This window comes from Bufo bufo, chromosome 4 (genome assembly GCF_905171765.1).
Source record: "Bufo bufo chromosome 4, aBufBuf1.1, whole genome shotgun sequence".
NCBI classification, from domain to species: Eukaryota; Metazoa; Chordata; class Amphibia; order Anura; family Bufonidae; genus Bufo; species Bufo bufo.
The window spans coordinates 472,989,647-473,009,673 of NC_053392.1; the positions used below are offsets into that span (position 1 = coordinate 472,989,647).

The 20,027-nt window shown below is 46.4% G+C and overlaps 1 protein-coding gene across 4 annotated transcripts in view; it reads left to right on the top strand.

Moving 5' to 3' along the window:
* The window catches only part of SYNE1 (spectrin repeat containing nuclear envelope protein 1), a 413,129-nt gene that overhangs the window by 36,531 nt on the left and 356,571 nt on the right, over window positions 1–20,027 (top strand). For all 4 annotated transcript variants that reach the window (XM_040429494.1, XM_040429495.1, XM_040429497.1 and 1 more), the window contains exon 4: window positions 3,150–3,233. In XM_040429494.1, the coding sequence (XP_040285428.1) occupies window positions 3,150–3,233 (84 nt within the window). The remainder of the gene's footprint in view (window positions 1–3,149; window positions 3,234–20,027) is intronic.

Consider the following 20,027-nt stretch of genomic DNA (forward strand, 5'->3'; position numbering starts at 1 on the left):
TTATATGGAGGGACGTGCTTCATCTAGTTATCTGCTTATTTTTCATAAATGATCATATTCTGTTTGGATGACATTTTGGGGTTTGGACCAATTACTAAATGTGTGGCATTGCCTTGGTTGTAAAAAATCCTCACATACAGTACCAGTGTTGCAATCATAATTCTGCAGTCTCAGGGCTCAAATCTTCCAATATTGCTTGCTGGCTGAATGACTGATCTTGTTCTGGTGATCGGCTTTCTGGAAAGGGCAGATTTAGGCCTCTTGCACGCAAACGTATTTTCATTCCGTTTTTTTTTTTGCGGACCGTATACAGAACCATTCATTTCAATGGGTCTGCAAAAAATAAAAAAAATACATAGGGTCGTGTGCAAGAGGCCTTACTTTTACATCAGACACAGCACAATAATCTAATGTAGAATTGTTGAGATAAGATGGAGGACATACCCTAAAGACTAACAACAAATAATTGCCCCTATTTATGCTGACTTAAAGAGGTTCTCCAGAATGGACATATTGATGACCATCCTCAGGATAGGGTATACTTTTGAGATCAGCTGTTTGAGGAGGCTGCAGCTCTCCTGTGAGGTTCTTGGCCTCTTCGCAGCTTACCATAGTATAGTGGCTGTGCTTGGTATTGCAAGTGAATGGGGCTGAGCTGTGCCGAGTCCATGTGACCAGTGAACATGATGTCACGTGGTCTATGTAGAGGACTAAGTGTTCAGCGGCTTCTTCGTACAGCTGACGGGGGTCCCAGGAATCGGATTCTATATTGATGACCTATCCTGATCATAGGTTAATGTTGATCCCGCAGAACCCCTTTAATTTGTCAGTTGTTTTTGCCTACATGATTCTGTTTAAAGAAACACTAGGGTCCATTCACACGTCTGTAGAATGTGTCCGCACCCGTTCCGCAATTATCAGGAACGGGTGCGGACCCATTCATTCCCTATGGGGCAGGAATGGATGCGGACAGCACACAGTGTGCTGTCCGCATCCGCATTTCCGGAGCGTGGCCCCGAACTTCCGATCCACGGCTCTGGAAAAAAAAAAGAACATGTCCTATTCTCGTCGGACAAGAATAGATAGTTCTATGGGTGTGCCGGCAGGGTGTATTGCGCAATACACTAGTAACGTGTGAATGGACCCTTAAAGGGGTTTTCCGGTTATAATGATTTTGAAGCAAATGCCCACAGCCTGCCTGCTGGAGCAGAAGATTCATACTTACCTGTTCCATGTCCCTCCAGTCATCCACTGCCTCCATGTTCCTGTCCCTGCACTGTTTATTTCGATGTTGCATGGGCATGGCGACATGCACCACTCCAGGTAATGAGTGGCTTCAGCAGTGACATGCTGCTTGTGGCCACATCACCGCTGAAGCCAGTCATGGCTGGACCGGTGCATGTCACCATGCCCATACACTGCCAGGTGAAAACAGTGCGGGGACCAGAAGATGGAGACCGTGGAGTAATGGAGTGGTGTGGAGCAGGTAAGTAGAAACCTCTGGGAGACGGTCCGATCTCTAGAACGGGGCCCTGCCATAAAAGTCGTGTATGTATGGCTTTCTCTATTCACTGCTATAGGATTTCCAAAAGTGAATTGAAGTGAATGGGAGTTACCGTCCACTACACAAGATGGAGAGAGCTGTAGTTCTGGCACCAACTTCCAGCTACCATAATTACCTGCGTTTCCTTAGGATAGGACATTAATTTAAAATGCTGGAAAACCCCTTTAACTGTAATATGAGATATACTAGGACCAAGGGGAGGATAAGATGAAGGAAGGAAGTGCTGGGTTATGTTTTTTCCCCCGTACATTTTCTGTTTGTATGTAACGGTTTTTCCCATCTTGACAAGTAATGACAGATTGATGACCTGCTATTTAGTGGGGACTGACCACGGGTTCATGAAAACGCAAGGGCCAAAGTGTAATTGGCCTTTTTATGTACAGCACCACTGCAGGCAAGTGAATGGTTGTGTTGTGGTTCCTGCTCAGTGCCTAGATGGTAGTGGAACTGCGCAAGTTAAAACTGAGAAGGTCCAGGTTTTTATTGTTTAAAGGGTTTCTACCACCTCATTTTGACCTAATTAGCTCTCAGACACTAGCGATCTGCTAGTGTCTGCTCTACCTAACAATGCTATTCTCAGACCTGTGTGTGGATCCGTTTCACAAAAAAACTAACTTTTATTAATACGCTAATGAGCCTCTAGGTGCCATGGGGGCGTCTTTTCAGCACCTAGAGGCTCGGTCTACTCACATTGTATGCCGCCCCGCTCGTCCGTTAAGCCCGCCCATCTCCTCTTGAATGCCATCCTCCATCTGAGCCAGTGGACGAATTCTCGCGCCTGCGCCGTGCGCGTCTGTATCCGGCGCAAGCGCAGTAAATGTCTGACCTCTGCCTGCACAGACATCTCGGTCATCGGCGCAGGTGCAGTGGAGATGTCTGTGCAGGGAGCGGTCAGACATTCACTGCGCTTGCGCCGAATACAGACGTGAACGGCGCAGGCGCGAGAATTCGTCCACTGGCTCAGATGGAGGATGGCATTCAAGAGGAGATGGGCGGGCTTCACGGACGAGCGGGGCGGCATACAATGTGAGTAGACCGAGCCTCTAGGTGCTGAAAGACGCCCCCATAGCACCTAGCATTAGCGTATTAATAAAAGTTAGTTTTTTTGTGAAACGGATCCACACACAGGTCTGAGAATAGCATGGTTAGGTAGAGCAGACACTAGCAGATCGCTAGTGTCTGAGAGCTAATTAGGTCAAAATGAGATGGTAGAAACCCTTTAAGTAGAAAAATCCCTTTTCACAAAATTTCTGCTAGTCTAGCAAGTATAATTTTTCAGTGTTTTCAAACTCTTGGTATTAGCATCCCCCCCTGTTCTGCTATGGCTTGATATTGTATAGCTCAGGGATGCTCAACCTGCGGCCCTCCAGCTGTTGCAAAACTACAACTCCCAGCATGCCCGGACAGCCTACAACTATCAGCCTACAGCAGGGCATGGTGGGAGTTGTAGTTTTACAACAGTTGGAGGGCCGCAGGTTGAGCATGCCTGGTACATTTTGTATTGCTAGAATACCTTGCATATTAATATTACAGCAAATTCTATGACAGAGCTAATGCTAATGAAACTCTATTAATAATGTTTCAGCCATGTGAGCAGGGGAAGCATTTGAAACGCATTCACTGGGTGGCCAATATTGGTGCGGCTCTAAAGTTTTTGGAAGGAAGACGGGTGAGTAGATGAGTCACGTTACAAATAAGTGCTAATATGTGAAAATAAATTTCCGTACAGTCTGTATACAACAGAAACACATGACAATAGGTAAAAGAGAATCCTAAAGTGAAGGTTTGGCACGGTTCTACCATGAGCCTAGGATTTTCTGGGTCCATCAACTTGTGGCTGAAGGGTATTGACATTGGCAGGCCTATGACTCTGATGTTAGAATTAATATTGTCTGCATATTCGGATTGTAGACCATGTCAGTGCATTCTGTGGCCTCACCAGCCAATGCAATCACATGGGAGATAAGAATAAAAAAAAATCTATTTTTATTGCATCTCTCCTCCGGGGGACAGAAGTAAAGCCCTGGAACCAGCAGATCTCCAGCTGAAGCGATGAATAGGAGGTCACCTTGTGTTCTCCTGCTACTGTAAATCTTTAATTCTTTTCTTGAACCAGAGAGTCACTTTAGTAAGGGCTCATACACCGTGAAATCAACTTCATCCAGTAGCCCAATACTGTTCTATATCACAGACCACAATGCACACATGCTCGAGGCCTAAAGCTGACTATGTACATTAGATGTGTACAGAGATCGCAACATATTTTTTCCGGAAGAGTAACAATACTTCAAATTTTTTAGGAGTTTTTTTAGCCGAGGAGTACGAAAGTTGCAGTAATACAAATAAATAATATATAGGCCTACATACTGTTAAAGGCTTGTTCACATCTGCGTTGGAGGCTGTGTTCTGGGCATCTGTCACAGATTCTGCCAAAAAGACTGGACAAAAAAGCCTTACATGCAGGACTTTTTTGTCTGGTAAAAAAAAACACAATATGGCCTCATGCACACGACCGTATTTTTTCACGGTCCGCAAAACGGGGTTCCGTTGGTCCGTGATCCGTGACCGTTTTTTCGTCCGTGGGTCTTCCTTGATTTTTGGAGGATCCAGGGACATGAAAAAAAAAGTCGTTTTGGTATCCGCCTGGCCGTGCGGAGCCAAACGGATCCGTCCTGAATTACAATGCAAGTCAATGGGGACGGATCCGTTTGACGTTGACACAATATGGTGCAATTTCAAACGGATCCGTCCCCCATTGACTTTCAATGTAAAGTCAGGAGTTAATATACCATAGGATCGGAGTTTTCACTGGCCACCAATGATATTAATACAATAGAGGGGGGGCCGCACACCCACAGTGGCCACCAATGATAATACAGAGGGAGGGAGGAGGGGCCGGGGGGGCCGCACACCCACACTGGCCACCAATGATAATACAATAGAGGGAGGGAGGGGGGGCCGGGGGAGGCCGCACACTGGCCACCAATGATAATACAATAGAGGGAGGGAGGGGGGGGGCCGCACACTGGCCACCAATGATAATACAATAAAGGGAGGGAGGGGGGGCCGGGGGAGGCCACACACTGGCCACCAATGATATTATAATAGAGGGAGGGGGGGCCGGCGGGGGCGCACAGGCCACCAATGAAATTAAAACTGGGGAGGGAGGGGGGTCTGCCCCCTGCTGCCTGGCAGCCCCTGATCTCTTATAGGGGGCTATGATATGCACAATTAACCCCTCAGGTGCACCACCTGAGGGGTTAATTGTGCGGATCACAGCCCCCTGTAAGAGATCGGGTGCTGCCAGGCAGCAGGGGGCAGTCATGTACACAGTTCGTAGTATATTCTAACTAGAAGCGTCCCCATCACTATGGGAACGCCTCTGTGTTAGAATATACTGTCGGATATGAGTTTTCACGAAGTGAAAACTCATCTCTGAAAAAGCTTTTATGCAGACGGATCTTCGGATTCGTCTGTATGAAAGTAACCTACGGCCACGGATCACGGACGCGGATGCCAATCTTGTGTGCATCCGTGTTCTTTCACGGACCCATTGACTTGAATGGGTCCGTGAACCGTTGCCCGTCAAAAAAATAGGACAGGTCATATTTTTTTGACGGACAGGAAACACGGATCACGGATGCGGCTGCAAAATGGTGCATTTTCCGATTTTTCCACGGACCCATTAAAAGTCAATGGATCCGCGAATAAAAAAACGGAAAACGGCCACGGTCGTGTGCATGAGGCCTATCTCGACCGGAAACTGAACAGACTTCATTATGCTCTGTGGAGTCTGTTTAGCTCTGCTCGGGTCAGTTATGACCCCGATCCAGACCAGCACTTCTGTTATTTTTGTTGTTCTGATCATCTAACGGAGCAGAACAACAGAAGTAAATAGCGGTGGTGTGAACGTCCCCTTAGAGGTGGGTATTTATTCAGGGGACCATTACTAACATCGACAATTATATAACAACAGACAATTAAAGAGAAGTGATAAAGTACAGTCCAATATAGCGTATCTTCTCTGTACCTCATCACTGGCATTTAAGACACAAGTCAGACAGGTCAGTCATAAAAGTGAAGGCTCCCCTGACAGAAAGAATGAGTAGGCCGCAACAGCCTTCTGGTTACAGGTGGCATACAGGTGGCATACAGCTGCGCAGAGATCCGTGGGAGCTACATGCATCTTTGGGTGCTCTGAGACTCCATGACTATGGCATGTCATACACACATATGACCTGTAACATGGGAGTGAACCAGCGCTATGGAAAGTGACTAGCTGCAGACTGTGCTTTCACTTCCAGCCCAAGTACTGCAGACAGGCCTGGGAAGCACAGCGGGGCACAGGCCTTCCTGCCCCTCCCTGCCCATCACAAACCTCACTGCCCTCCACATGTACGGGGCCACTTCAGAACATCAGTGCTAGGGGCATGACCCCTTTTCCTTCTCAGAGCATACACACGCTGGAGGCTGCAGTGCTACTGCTCGTTCTGTGCCCATACACTACCCCACGGATGAATACACATACCTTAGAGATGATATTGGGTGCCCCCCTACTCACAGCACCCCTCACCACACAAGAACGGGAGCTAACTTACTGAGCTCATCCTGAGCGACAGCTGAAGGCTTAGCGGCAGCCATGTTCACTGGCAATGGGGCCGGAGGGTGGGCACCGCTCTCTTGTTCCTGTGCATGGTGCTTCCGGTGCTGTAAAGTGTGGGCAGCACCTGCTCCTAGAGCTGCCCCGTGCAGATGGTGTACACATGTTGTTAGAGTGGTGTGACGAGTGGTTCGGCAGCCCGCCAGTGCTGTATGGAGCTTTGTTATTGGTTACTTCAGACACCAGCAGCATCTCTGAGCTGCCCGTGCTGTTCACAGGGTGCCCTGTGCTCACGAATGACAGGAAAAGTCTGACATGTATTGATACGTGTCAGACTTTTTTCAGGGAGTAAAATGTCCTGAACAGGCGTCTGTGATGCTTGAACAGGCGTTCTTGCGATTTCTGGATGTGTATTAGCTGAACCCACCAATCTCAGCAGGTTTGGCTGACTATCTCATGTATGTTGGCCTCCCGGCTTCACTGACAGCTGATGTTGGTGGACATAAGGACAGGGCATTTTGGATTTCAACTGCCCGATCCTTTTCTTCTTAGGTCTGTGAAGGTTCTCATTTATCCAGGTCATGGTATATCTGTAAAGAATAAATCAAGGCAACTGGACTTACTGTAGATTTCTTGAAAACTTTTCACTTGTTCTTCCAGCAAGCTTTCTTAATTCTGAGTGACTGTACAAGAATTCTCTGGGAATAAATATGTAACTGAATCAACATCTGGTAATTATACCCAGCATGGGGTCAGAGGTCATTATACCCAGCATGGGGTCAAAGGTGTTGATTCCATTATCCTAATTGGAGTCAGTAGGTGATAATGACCTCCCAGAAAAAGGAGCATTCTCTCCTCTCCCCATTCACTAGGTATGCATCCTCAGCCGAGCATGCATGTTAAAGGGATTCTGTCACCAGGTTTCACCCCCTCCAGATAAAAATATGGTTATGTTCAGGGAGCTTTCACGATTCCTAATGTGGTCTTATAAATGTAATCTGTAGGCTCATTTTGCTAAAAAAAACGCTATTACTAACCTGTCATTCAACAAAATAAGGTGCCCAAGGGGATGTAAATGGATCCAAGCTGCCGCCCGCACCCGCCGCCGTTCGTGCCCAGCTCCGCCTTTCCCGACCTCAGCGCCGCCTCATAATCCTGTGTGACGCCTCCGGCTCTCCCTCCCTCCCCCCTCCTTCTGCTCTAACATCTCGCTCTAACATCTCCTTCTGATTAATACTGGGGAGGCTTGGGTGGGGGGAGCGCACTGCACCACCAATGTTTTTAATACTGGGGTGGGGGGGCGCACTGCGCCACCAATGTTTTTAATACTGGGGTTGGGGGGGCGCACTGCGCTACCAATGAAGATAACTATCTCATTAATTCATATACATGAGGCGGGAGCTGGCTGCACAATCACATAGCCGGCTCCCGACTTCTATGAGCGGTAGCTGCGATCCGCGGCAGTTAACCCCTCAGGTGCAGCACCTGAGGGATTAACTACCGCAGATCGCAGCTACTTGTCATAGAGGTCGGGAGCCGGCTATGGGATTCTGCAGCCTGCTCCCGTCTCCTGTATATTAATTAATGAGATAGTTATCTTCATTGGTGGTGCAGTGGCCACAGCCCCTCCCCTCCTCTCATTGGTGGCAGCGGCACAGGGGGGAGGGAGACACTGCTTCCTTCTCCCCTGTGCTGCTGAGGGAGCACCTATCGCGCTGACAGCAGTGAGATCCATGTTCCCGATTCGTTATCGGAATATCGGCAAAATAGATGCCGATACCAATAACTTCCAAAATCCTGAATATCGGCCGATAATATCGGTAAAACCAATAATCGGTCGATCCCAACTTTCTAAAATAGAAAGTATTTTTATAGTGCATTTGTATTATACAGCAGTTGTGTGCGGTTCTGCTGTGATACCGCAGCTATATAGAGGGACAAACACTATTGGAATAACTAATTGCAACTGGTGTGATATACCTGTTGCCCCCCAAAAAACTGATTGAGGGGTGTGATATACCTATAATATACTTTCTAACATAGAAAGTATATTATAGTACATTTGTATTGTGCAGCAGTTGTGTGCGGTTCTGCTTCGATACCACAGGTATATAGAGGGACAAGCGTTATTTGAACAACTATTTGCAATGGGTGTGATATACCTTTTGCCCCCAAAAAAACTGATTGAGGGGTGCGATATACCTGCTTCCACAAAATACTGATTAAGGGGTTCTATATACCAGCTTCCACAAAATAGTGATTGAGGGGTGCGATATACCTGCTTCCAAAAAATATTAATTGAGGCCTGTGATACACCTTCTTCCACAAAATACTGATTGAGGGGTGCGATATACCTGCTTCCACCAAATATTGATTCAGGGGTTCTATATAGCTGTTTCCACAAAAAACTGATTAAGGGGTGCGATATACCTGCTTCCACAAAATACTGATTAAGGTGTTTGATATACCTGCTTCCACCAAATATTGATTCAGGTGTTCTATATACCTGTTTCCGCAAAATACTGATTGAGGGGTGCGATATACCTGCTACTACAAAATTCTGATTAAGGGGTTCTATATACCTGCTTCCACAAAAATACTGATTGAGGGGTGCGATATATATATCGGCTTCCAACAAATACTGATAGAGGCCTGCGATATACCTGCTTCCACAAATACTGCTCTTCTCTAGGGACTTTGGCACAGGGTCATTTTGAAAATGACAGGCAGAGGAAGAGGCAGGCCATTCCACAGGGGTGGTAGGGGTCGGGCAGGTGCACCAGGCCGGAGCCTAAGTAGGAAGTTGGAGAAGGTGCGTGCGATTACGTCAAAGGACGCAACAGAGTTGGTTAAGTAGCTCTCTCAGCCTTCCGCTTCTGCACCCTCCTCATCCTCTGTATCTGGCAACCTCCTCACTCTCTGCTGTGTGCACCGCCAAAGACACCATCACCACCACCATAGCCTCTTCGCTCGAGTCAGAGGAATTATTTTCCCATCCATTCCCAGACATTACCGATGCGCAGCCATTCTTGGCATCGGATGAGGAAGAGGAGGTAGCAAAGGCCGCCACCCAGCGGTCTGACAGTACCCAGATCAGCCCAAGGATAGTGGTCCACACTGTTGCTGCCTACTCCGAGATCTCTAATGTCAGTGGTGGTGAAGGTGACGTTTATGACGTGTCAATGGACGTTACGTGGGTGCCCACAAGAGAGGAAAAGAAGGGGAGTTCAGAGGGAGAGATGGAGCAGCAGATAGGGAGGAGAAGCAGGCAGAACTCGCAGTGCACAGGAGGCAAAAAGCAGACTGCAAATGTATCTGGAGCGAGCCATCCACCATGCACGGTCACATCTTGCGCTCCCAGGATATGGCTCTGCAGTGTGGGATTTTTTTAACGTGTCAGCTGCTGACAATAGTGTTGCCATCTGCAGCCTGTGCTGTCAACGCATAAGTCGCGGTAAGCCCAACAGTCACCTAGGGACGAGTGCCTTAAGAAGGCACCTGGCCTCCCATCACCGAGCCCAGTGGGAGCAACGCCATCAGAACCCACAAAGCCACACTCCCCGCGCACCACGTTCTGCCTCTTCTCCTATCTCCTCCCATTTGTCCTCCACTCCACCTTCCACCGTGCTGTCGTTGTGTTCATCTGGCAGAAGGCAGGCTTCCGTGGCCCAAATGTTTGAGCGTAAAAAGTTAATGACGCCGGATAACCCTTTTGCCCAACGGCTGACCGCTGGCTTGTCGGAACTGCTAGCACGCCAAATACTGCCATATAAATTGGTGGACTCGGAGGCCTTTAGAAAATTTGTGGCCATTGGCACAACGCAATGGAATGTCCCCGGAAGGAAATATTTCTCCCAGAAAGGCATCCCTGAACTATATGGCCACATTCAGCCACAAGGTAATATATTTCTGGCACACAGTGTCGGTGCCAAGATACATCTGACCACAGACACGTGGTCTAGCAAACACTGGCAGGGAAGGTGCATAACTTTTACTGCCCACTGGGTAAACCTTCTGATGGCCGTCAAGCATGTAACCTGTGGCACCCATGTGGATTTGGTGTTACCGCCACAGATTGCATGCAGGCCTGCCTCTTCTTCTGCTCCTCCTACTCCATCCTTCGTCTCCTCCTCGGCTGACTCCTCCTTTTCCACTGCAACCGCCTCTTCCGCTGCACCCCTTCAAGCTCCCCAGAACCTATTCGGCCAGGTGAGATGTTGCCATGCTGTTCTGCGGCTGTTGTGCCTGGAAGCCAAGAGCCACACCGGTCCTGCACTGCTTTCAGCTCTGCGGTCACAGGCCGATCAGTGGCTAACCCTGCTCAATTTGACAGTTGGTAAAGTGGTGTGCACCATCGGTGCTAATCTGCTGAGCGCACTAAAACAGGGCAAAATGACACACGTGCCGTGCATGGCTCACGTCCTGAACTTAGTGGTGCAGCGATTCGTTGTCAAATACCCCGGGGTCCAGGACATTCTTGCGGCAGGCCAGGAAAATCTCTGGCCATTTTAGAAGATCTTAGACAGCCATGGCTCGCCTTACTGGCGTTCAGCGACGACACCACCTGCCTGCCAGACGTCTGATTTGTGACAGCCCGACGCGCTGGAACTCCACCTTGTATATGCTTGATAGGCTGCTCCAGCAGCAACGTGCTGTTAATGACTCCCTGTACGAACTCTGCGGCAGCACATGTTCTGGGAGCTTGGTTTCTTTTCACCGTGCCAGTGGCTGCTCATGCGTGACGCATGCAGACTTCTGCGGCGATTTGATGAGATCACCAAACTGGTCAGTCGCAGCCAGGGCGCCATCAGTGACATCGTGCCTTACGCCTTCTTTCTGGAGCGTGCATTGCATTGTGTCATTGATCAAGCCGTCGAGGAGCAGGAGCTGGAAGATGAGGAAGTCGCAATGGTGAATGAATTCCCAGGGGGGGCTGCTCCATCTGAGACAAGTCAGCAGGAGTCTGAAGAGGAGTCAGAGGAGGATGGTGGCTGAGGGGAGGAGGAGCAAGAAGAGCAGGCCTTTGAGGGGAACTTTAAACTTTTCGGGGATCCCTGGTGTTGTCCGTGGCTGGGGGGAGTAGAGCAGGAGCCAGGCCACTCCACCGCTTCCAATTTAGTGCAAATGGGGGCCTTTATGCTGCAGTGTTTGAAGAGGGACCCCCGTATAAAAAGCAAAAAAGGCAAGGACCAGTACTAGGTGGCAACGTACTTAGACCCCCGGTACAAACATAAAATGGCAGACATGTTACCAGCATCACAGAGGGCTGTCAGAATGCAGCATTTACAGGCCTTGCTGCGAGAGATGCTGAATTCTGGTGTGGCGGGCGATGGCAGAGGAATTTCCACCCACAGGGAAACAGGGGCGGGTACCAATCCTACCGCGCCTGCAAGAAGAGGGCGGTTTGAAGATGTGTTGGTCACTTCGAATATGAGATCATTCTTGCAGCCAACCTATCGAGAGCCGCCCTCCGGATCCAGCCTCAGGGAACGCCTAGACCGACAGGTGTCAAACTACATCGGGTTAACGGCCGAGATGGACCTTCTGAGAAGCGAGGAACCCCTGGACTACTGGGTGTGCAGGCTTTATCTGTGGCCAGAGCTGGCATAATTTTCCATGGAACTCTTGCCCCTCGTCGAGTGTCCTGTCCGAAAGGACGTTCAGCGCAGCAGGGGTGATCGTGACCGATAAGCGCACTCGCCTATCCCATGACAGTGTGGACTACCTTACATTTCTAAAAATGAATGAGGCATGAATCTCGGAGGAATTCAACACCTGTGACGACCACGTTTAATTGAATTTCCTCATGCCATCCTACACATATCTGCCACCACACAGAACAAAGAATGGTCCTTGTCTTCTGTATATACAGCGGCATAAAAGGCCTTTTCTGTCAGGTGAATGCCAAATTTTTGGGGTCTCTACTCCAGTGGCCTACAGTGAAATTTTTATCCAGTGACCGCCTTATGTACCTCCAGACGCTTAATCACTAGTTCTTTTCTGTCCGGTTAATGCCTAATTTTTGGGGCCTGTACTCCACTGGCCTACAGTAAAATTGTTATGCACTGACCGTCTAATATACCTCCAGCCACATAATTACTTGTTCTTTTCTGTCAGGTGAATGCCTAATTTTTGGGGCCTTTACTCCACTGGCCTGCAGTAAAATTGTTATCCACTGACCGTCTTATATACGTCCAGCCACATAATCACTTGTTCTTTTCTGTCAGGTGAATGCCTAATTTTTGGGGCCCGTTTTCCCGTGGCCTATAATAAAAAATTTCTAGGCTCCAACAGGGCACATTTTTGAGAGTTTCCCTTTAAGACACATAAAAATGGCTCCTGATTAAAAAACATATTTTTTTGTGGAAATTTTTGCCATTGATCCCCCTCTGGTATATCACTGTCTATGTTGTGGGACTATTTGTGCATTTCTAGTAAGTATTTTGTGTCTGCAAATATGACCTGAAGGTTTTTCAGGTTTGCCTGTCATTAAAGGGAACTTGCCACCATGTTCTGACATATAAAACCGAATGTACCATAATGCTTTGTTACCCTGATAGTTCCCAGAGATCAATCCATAATCTTCTCAGGCCTACCTAACCTGTCCTATTTTATTGCCATAAAAACCTTTCCCACCTTTTATGCTAATTAAGATAAAAGAGTCATAACTTACTTGTTTAACTTGAGAAGAGTCAAGCACCTCAGCTCTGCCTAAGAAACGCTGCTATAGTTAAGATCTCGCGCATGCGCAATATTCATTTCAGGCAGAGCTCCGTTGCGTAACTATGTGAAGCGGATATTTGAGAACATTCCAGCATGTAGTAGCATGAGAGGTAGGGGACATGCACTAAACTATCTGATTGGTCTAACAAATAATGGGCAAGTGAGCGATTTCGGCGAGATTACAAGAGGTGAGGGCAGAAATCGGCTGTCAATCAAAGTTTAGGGGGCGGGAAATAGGCTATGATGGTTTGAGGGGAAATAAAAATAATTTATGCAAATGAGCCTAACGGCGGTAAAGGTTTATAGGGGCATAAAATAGGAAAGGTTAGTCCTGAGAAGATTATGGATCGATCTCTAGGAACTATTAGGGTAACCAAGCATTAAGGTACATTCGGTTTTATATGTCAGAACATGTGACAGGTTCCCTTTAAAGTAAATGGGGCCTCCGCAAATGCGTGGTTGGCGAATATTTGATCGCAAACGCGCGGTGGGTTAGCGAAACTTCCCGGCCGATATTCGTCCATCACAATTGACAAATTATCCCAAGCACAGAGATTAATGCTTGTTGGAAAATGTAATACAGACTTATAGGATCTAGCTAAAGGCTTTGGGTCCAGTGCCACAGAATAGTGCAGGATTAATGACTGTCGAGTTTAATGAAATACTTGCTCAAATGGACTAAAATTATATTGTATTCAGAATTAATTATGGGCAGTCTTTATATTAGTCTGTTAGCCCCTGGTTCATTTTGGCAGTGAGCTGTCCCACTGTACAGTGTCGGTCCACAGCTTAAATTGGTTTACTAGGCTTCAAATATTGGTGGCCTATTGTCAGAATAAAATATCAATATCAGATTGGTGGTGGTCCGACACCCAACACCCCCACTGATCAGCTGTTTCTGGCAGCCACTGCCTCTAGAAACTATAGTGGACGGAGTGGAAAGCAGATAGATGCCACCAATCTGATATTGATGAACTACCGTGAGCATAGCTCATGAATATCTAGGTCCCAGAAAACTCCTTTTAATAAGACTGTCTTTTTTTAAGTTTAGGCTGTCTTATTATTAGGGCCCTTTGACACTGCCCAGTATTGAGGCAGGACGAGCTCCAATTGGTGCTCCCATTTACATTGGTCTATTTACTCTATTACATAGGCAATTGCAAAGTGAATGGGAGAGGAATGATGGCTAGCACAGTCGTTCCTTCCCCAGTCAGCTCTAATGATTGTCAGTAGTGCATCTCTGATTACACAGGGAGATGTGTTGTTGGTAATCGTGAATCTTTCATCCAGATGATAGATACAAGTCGGCCTTCAAACAAGCATTTGGACGTTTATTGACTAATTGTCAATGATGATGTGGGTTAGTTATTTGTTCCTCTGAACGATAATTGGTCTGAAAATCGTCCGGTCTAACAGACCTTTTAGATAGTACTATTTTCTTTATTTATGTTGCTTAAAGGGGCATGAATAATGTAAAAAATGAAAACCATACATCATATTGTACATGACAATCTCTTTCCAACAAAGCTAGAACCAGCCCTGTACCTCTCATGGATCCAGAGATCTCCCCATTTATTGCTCTGCTAGATTTATATTAAGCTAAAAGCTTAAGGGGAGTGTCTTAACTGCTGTAGCTAAGGGGGCGTGTCTCAGCTCTGCCTATCACAGCTCAGGAGGCTGCTGAAAGATGAAACTGAGCATGTGCGGCCTTCTCAATGAGTCGGTCAAAGAAATTAGAAATTAAGTGGCACTATACAGATAGATTTTATTGAATAGCTCAGTGGCTATACAACATTTTTAATTTCATGCAATTACAAAAGTATTCAGATCTAGGTGCTGGTTTGAAAACGGAAGAATATTTTTCGTGGGACAACCTCTTTGAAACACTGAAAATGCTAGTAAAATAAACCTGCCCATGTTAATTCAATTATCCAGTTGTCAGTAGTGCCCCAGTGTAACAATGTACATGTTTGTCAGAGTGGTGGCTGCAGTCCACTGCGTTGATATTTACACAGGAAAAGCGGCCACAGTACTCCTGACACTTGGGACAGCATAAAAGAAGATCAAGGGATGGTTAGAATATCTGCGTCAGTGATTCACGATCTATTGCGGCCTCATGCACACGACTGTTCCGTTTTTTGCTGTCCGCAAATTGCGGATCCGCAAAACACGGAAGCTGCCCATGTGCCTTCAGCAATTTGCGGAACGGAACAGGCGGCTCATTGTAGAAATGCCTATTCTTGTCCGCAAAACGGACAAGAATAGGACATGTTATATTTTTTGCGGGTACAAGGAACGGTGCAACAGATGCGGACAGCACACGTAGTGCTGTCCGCATCTTTTGCGGCCCCGTTGAAGTGAATGGGTCCACACCCCAGCCGCAAAAACTGGGGCTCGGATGTGGACCATAACAACGGTTGTGTGCATGAGGCCTACCACTGGGGAGCCACAAAATGCCATTCCAGCCTGCAAAAGCATCGTTGGCACCCAGTCTGCTATCCATTCTGCAAAAGCAAAAGGTCCTATTGTTGCAGTGTTCTGGGGAACTCCTGATCAGGGCTTGAGGAATCCCTGGGTTCCTGAGAACCACTGATCTGCATTATTGCAGTGCAGAAAAGAAGGTTAAATGACACATTCAGCTCTGGATCATAACATACAGTATACTTTGTTAGAGGGAAAACATTGCTACTTTTTGGGAAACATTTTGCATCACGATAGAAAAATAAATAAATGTAGTGGTTTATTGTCTATTATAGGTGCATAGAGAGGAAATATTGCATTTGTCAGCTGGCCATTATGTGTAATCAAACCATGGCAAGTTAGTTTACCTTTTTGTACATGCCTTGTTGTAACCTGTGTGATCTGTAACCATTTGAGTTTTGGTAGCTAAACTACTTTTTACTTTTTATGCAAGTCTGTATACAGAGGAGCCCCGGTTAGTACACTTTTATCATGCTGTGCTACGCTACGGTATGCTTTATTTTGCTTCCTTCTACATTAGTACCCCCAGTGCTTTAAAGGGGGGCCTCCAGCAATCCATCCTAGAATGTGTCTAGGATGGGTTGCCTCCACTTGCAGATCTGCTTAGCAGGGTGAAGAGCCTCACTGGGGAGGTGGGGTGGGGTTGGAGGGAGGCTCGATATGCTAGCTTTCAGTGCCTGGCTTCACTATACATTGCTGAGATTTGCAATCAGTCTACTCAGTCTGACGGCATATTGTCATTATTAGTGATGTTAAAAATATTTGACCCTCACCCAATTTCTTGTATTTTTCCAATTAAATGTTTCAGATCATCCAACAAGTTTTAATATAAGAAAGACAACACAGGAAAACACAAAATGAATTGAGCTTTCAAATTATTGATTTGCCGGATCCGGTACTAATACATTCCTATGGCATTCAGGCAAGTCTTCAGTTTTTTTGGCCGGAGATAAAACCGTAGCATGCTACGGTTTTATCTTTTACCTGATCAGTCAAAATGACTGAATGGAAGAGATCCTGATGAATCCTGAACGGATTGCTCTCCTTTCAGAATGCATGGCGATATACCTGATCAGTTCTTTTCCGGCATTGAGCCCTTTTGACGGAACTCAGTGCCGGAAAAGAAATACGCTAGTGTGAAAGTACCCTTACTTGCGATGAGTCTTTTACATCACTGTGGAGGAATTTCCCCCCCATCTTTATCAGAATTGTTTCCGGCTACATTAAAGGGTTTTCGAGCATGAACTGCCCGTTTAATGTCTTGCCACGTCATCTCATTGAGAATTAAGGGCTCTTTCACACTTGCGTTCTTTTCTTCCGGCATAGAGTTCTGTCGTCGGGGCTCTATGCCGGAAGAATCCTGATCAGTTTTATCCCAATGCATTCTGAATGGAGAGAAATCCGTTCAGGATGTCTTCAGTTCCGGACCGGAACATTTTTTGGCCGGAGAAAATACTGCAGCATGCTGCGCTTTTTGCTCCGGCCAAAAATCCTGAACACTTGCCGCAAGGCCGGATCCGGAATTAATGCCCATTGAAAGGCATTAATCCGGATCCGGCTTTAAGCTAAACGTCGTTTCGGCGCATTGCCGGATCCGACGTTTAGCTTTTTCTGAATGGTTACCATGGCTGCCAAGACGCTAAAGTCCTGGCAGCCATGGTAAAGTGTAGTGGGGAGCGGGGGAGCAGTATACTTACCGTCCGTGCGGCTCCCCGGGCGCTCCAGAGTGACGTCAGGGCGCCCCACGCACATGGATGACGTGATCGCATGGACACGTCATCCATGCGCATGGGGCACTCTGACGTCATTTTGGAGCGCCCCGGGAGCCGCACGGACTGTAAGTATACTGCTCCCCCGCTCCCCACTACTACTATGGCAGCCAGGACTTTAATAGCGTCCTGGCTGCCATAGTAACACTGAACGCATTTTGAAGACGGATCCGTCTTCAAATGCTTTCAGTTCACTTGCGTTTTTCCGGATCCGGCGTGTAATTCCGACAAATGGAGTACACGCCGGATCCGGACAACGCAAGTGTGAAAGGGCCCTAAGTCAGGATTTTGACTTGGCCACTCAAAAACCTTAATATTGTTTCTTTAGAGCCATTCTGGGTGGACTTGTTTGTGTATCTCAGATCATTGTCCTGCAGTATAACCCAACTGCTGTTAAGCTTTAGGTCATAAACTAATGGGTAGACATTCTCTTTAAGGATTTTTTATTAGAGATCAGAATGAATAGTTCCATCAGTTATTTAACGTGCAAAGGCAAAGCAGCCCTAGGCCACCCCACTACTAGCACCATGTTTGATGTTCTTATGTTGTCATGTCTTCGAAAAAAGTTCCAAGTGTCTCATCATACTACAGAATATACAGTCAGGTCCATAAATATTGGGACATGGACACATTTCCAAAATTTTTGGCTCTATACACCACCACAATGGATTTGAAATAAAACAAACAAGATGTGCTTTAACTGCAGACTGTCAGCTTTAATTTGAGGGTATATACGGTACATCCAAATCAGGTGAACGGTGTAGCAATTACAACAGTTTGCATATGTGCCTCCCACTTGTTAAGGAACCAAAAGTAATGGGACAGAATAATAATCATAAATCAAACTTTCACTTTGTAATACTTGGTTGCAAATCCTTTGCAGTCAATTACAGCCTGAAGTCTGGAACGCATAGACATCACCAGACGCTGGGTTTCATCCCTGGTAATGCTCTGCCAGGCCTCTACTGCAACTGTCTTCAGTTCCTGCTTGTTCTTGGGGCATTTTCCCTTCAGTTTTGTCTTCAGCAAGTGAAATGCATGCTCAATCGGATTAAGGTCAGGTGATTTACTTGGCCATTGCATAACATTCCACTTCTTTCCCTTAAAAAACTCTTTGGTTGCTATTGCAGTATGCTTTGGGTCATTGTTCATCTGCACTGTGAAGTGCCGTCCAATGAGTTCTGAAGCATTTGGCTGAATATGAGCAGACAATATTGCCCAAAACACTTCAGAATTCATCCTGCTGCTTTTGTCAGCAGTCACATCATCAATAAATACAAGAGAACCAGTTCCATTGGCAGCCTCACATGCCCACGCCATGACACTACCACCACCATACTTCACTGATGAGGTGGTATGCTTAGGATCATGAGCAGTTCCTTTCCTTTTCCATACTCTTCTCTTCCCATCACTCTGGTACAAGTTGATCTTGGTCTCATCTGTCCATAGGATGTTGTTCCAGAACTGTGAAGGCTTTTTTAGATGTTTGGCAAACTCTAATCTGGCCTTCCTGTTTTTGAGGCTCACCAATGGTTTACATATTGTGGTGAACCCTCTGTATTCACTCTAGTGAAGTCTTCTCTTGATTGTTGACTTTGACACACATGCACCTACCTCCTGGAGAGTGTTCTTGATCTGGCCAACTGTTGTGAGGGTGTTTTCTTCACCAGGGAAAGAATTCTTCGGTCATCCACCACAGTTGTTTTCCGTGGTCTTCCAGGTCTCTTGGTGTTGCTGAGCTAACCAGTGCGTTCCTTCTTTTTAAGGATGTTCCAAACAGTTGTTTTGGCCACGCCTAATGTTTTTGCTATCTCTCTGATGAGTTTGTTTTGTTTTTTTCAGCCTAATGATGGCTTGCTTCACTGATAGTGACAGCTCTTTGGATCTCATCTTGAGAGTTGACAGCAACAGATTCCAAATCCAAATAGCACACTTGAAATGAACTCTGGACCGTTTATCTGCTCATTGTAATTGAGATAATGAGGGAATAACACACACCTGGCCATGGAACAGCTGAGAAGCCAATTGTCCCATTACTTTTGGTTCCTTAACAAATGGGAGGCACATATCCAAACTGTTGTAATTCATACACCGTTCACCTGATTTGGATGTAAATACCCTCAAATTAAAGCTGACAGTCTGCAGTTAAAGCACATCTTGTTAGTTTCATTTCCATTGTGGTGGTGTATAGAGCCAAAAATGTTAGAATTGTGTCAATGTCCCAATATTTATAGACCTGACTGTATCTCAAAAGTCTTGGGGGTCAGTGTGAGACAAGGCTTTGTCTACTTTTTGGTAAGCAGTGATTTGCACCTTGCAACTCTACCATTGATTCGATTTTGCCTAGTGTATTTCTTATTCTAGAATAAGAAATACATTGACCTCACCGGAGGCAGCTGAAGCCTGCAGTTCTGTAGATGTTTGTGTTCTTTTGTGATCTCCTGGATGAATCGTCAATGCACTCTTGGTGAAATTTTGGTAGGCAAGCCACTCTCGGGAAGGTTCACCTCTGTTCCCGGTTTTTACCATTTGTGGATATTGGGTCAGTGTGGTCCACTGCAGTCCCAGAGTTTTAGCAATGGCCTTGTAAACCTTCCCAGACCCGTAGATTTTTATGACTTTGTTTTGGAACTGTATCGGAGTCTCTTTAGAAAGCTGCATTGTGTGCTGCATTTTGAGACCTTCTAGCCCACTTCACTTTGTCAAGCATATTCTTTTTAGAGGGGTTGGCCACTTTTTGGCTACTGTTGAGCAATGTGCTTATAAGATAATTATATGGCACTTATTAATATGTGCCATTTTTCATATTTTGTAAGATAAGCCCCTTGTCGTCAAATCATGTGTGATGTCCACACAGAGGTCTTGACCATAAAATGGCTGCTAATTGAGG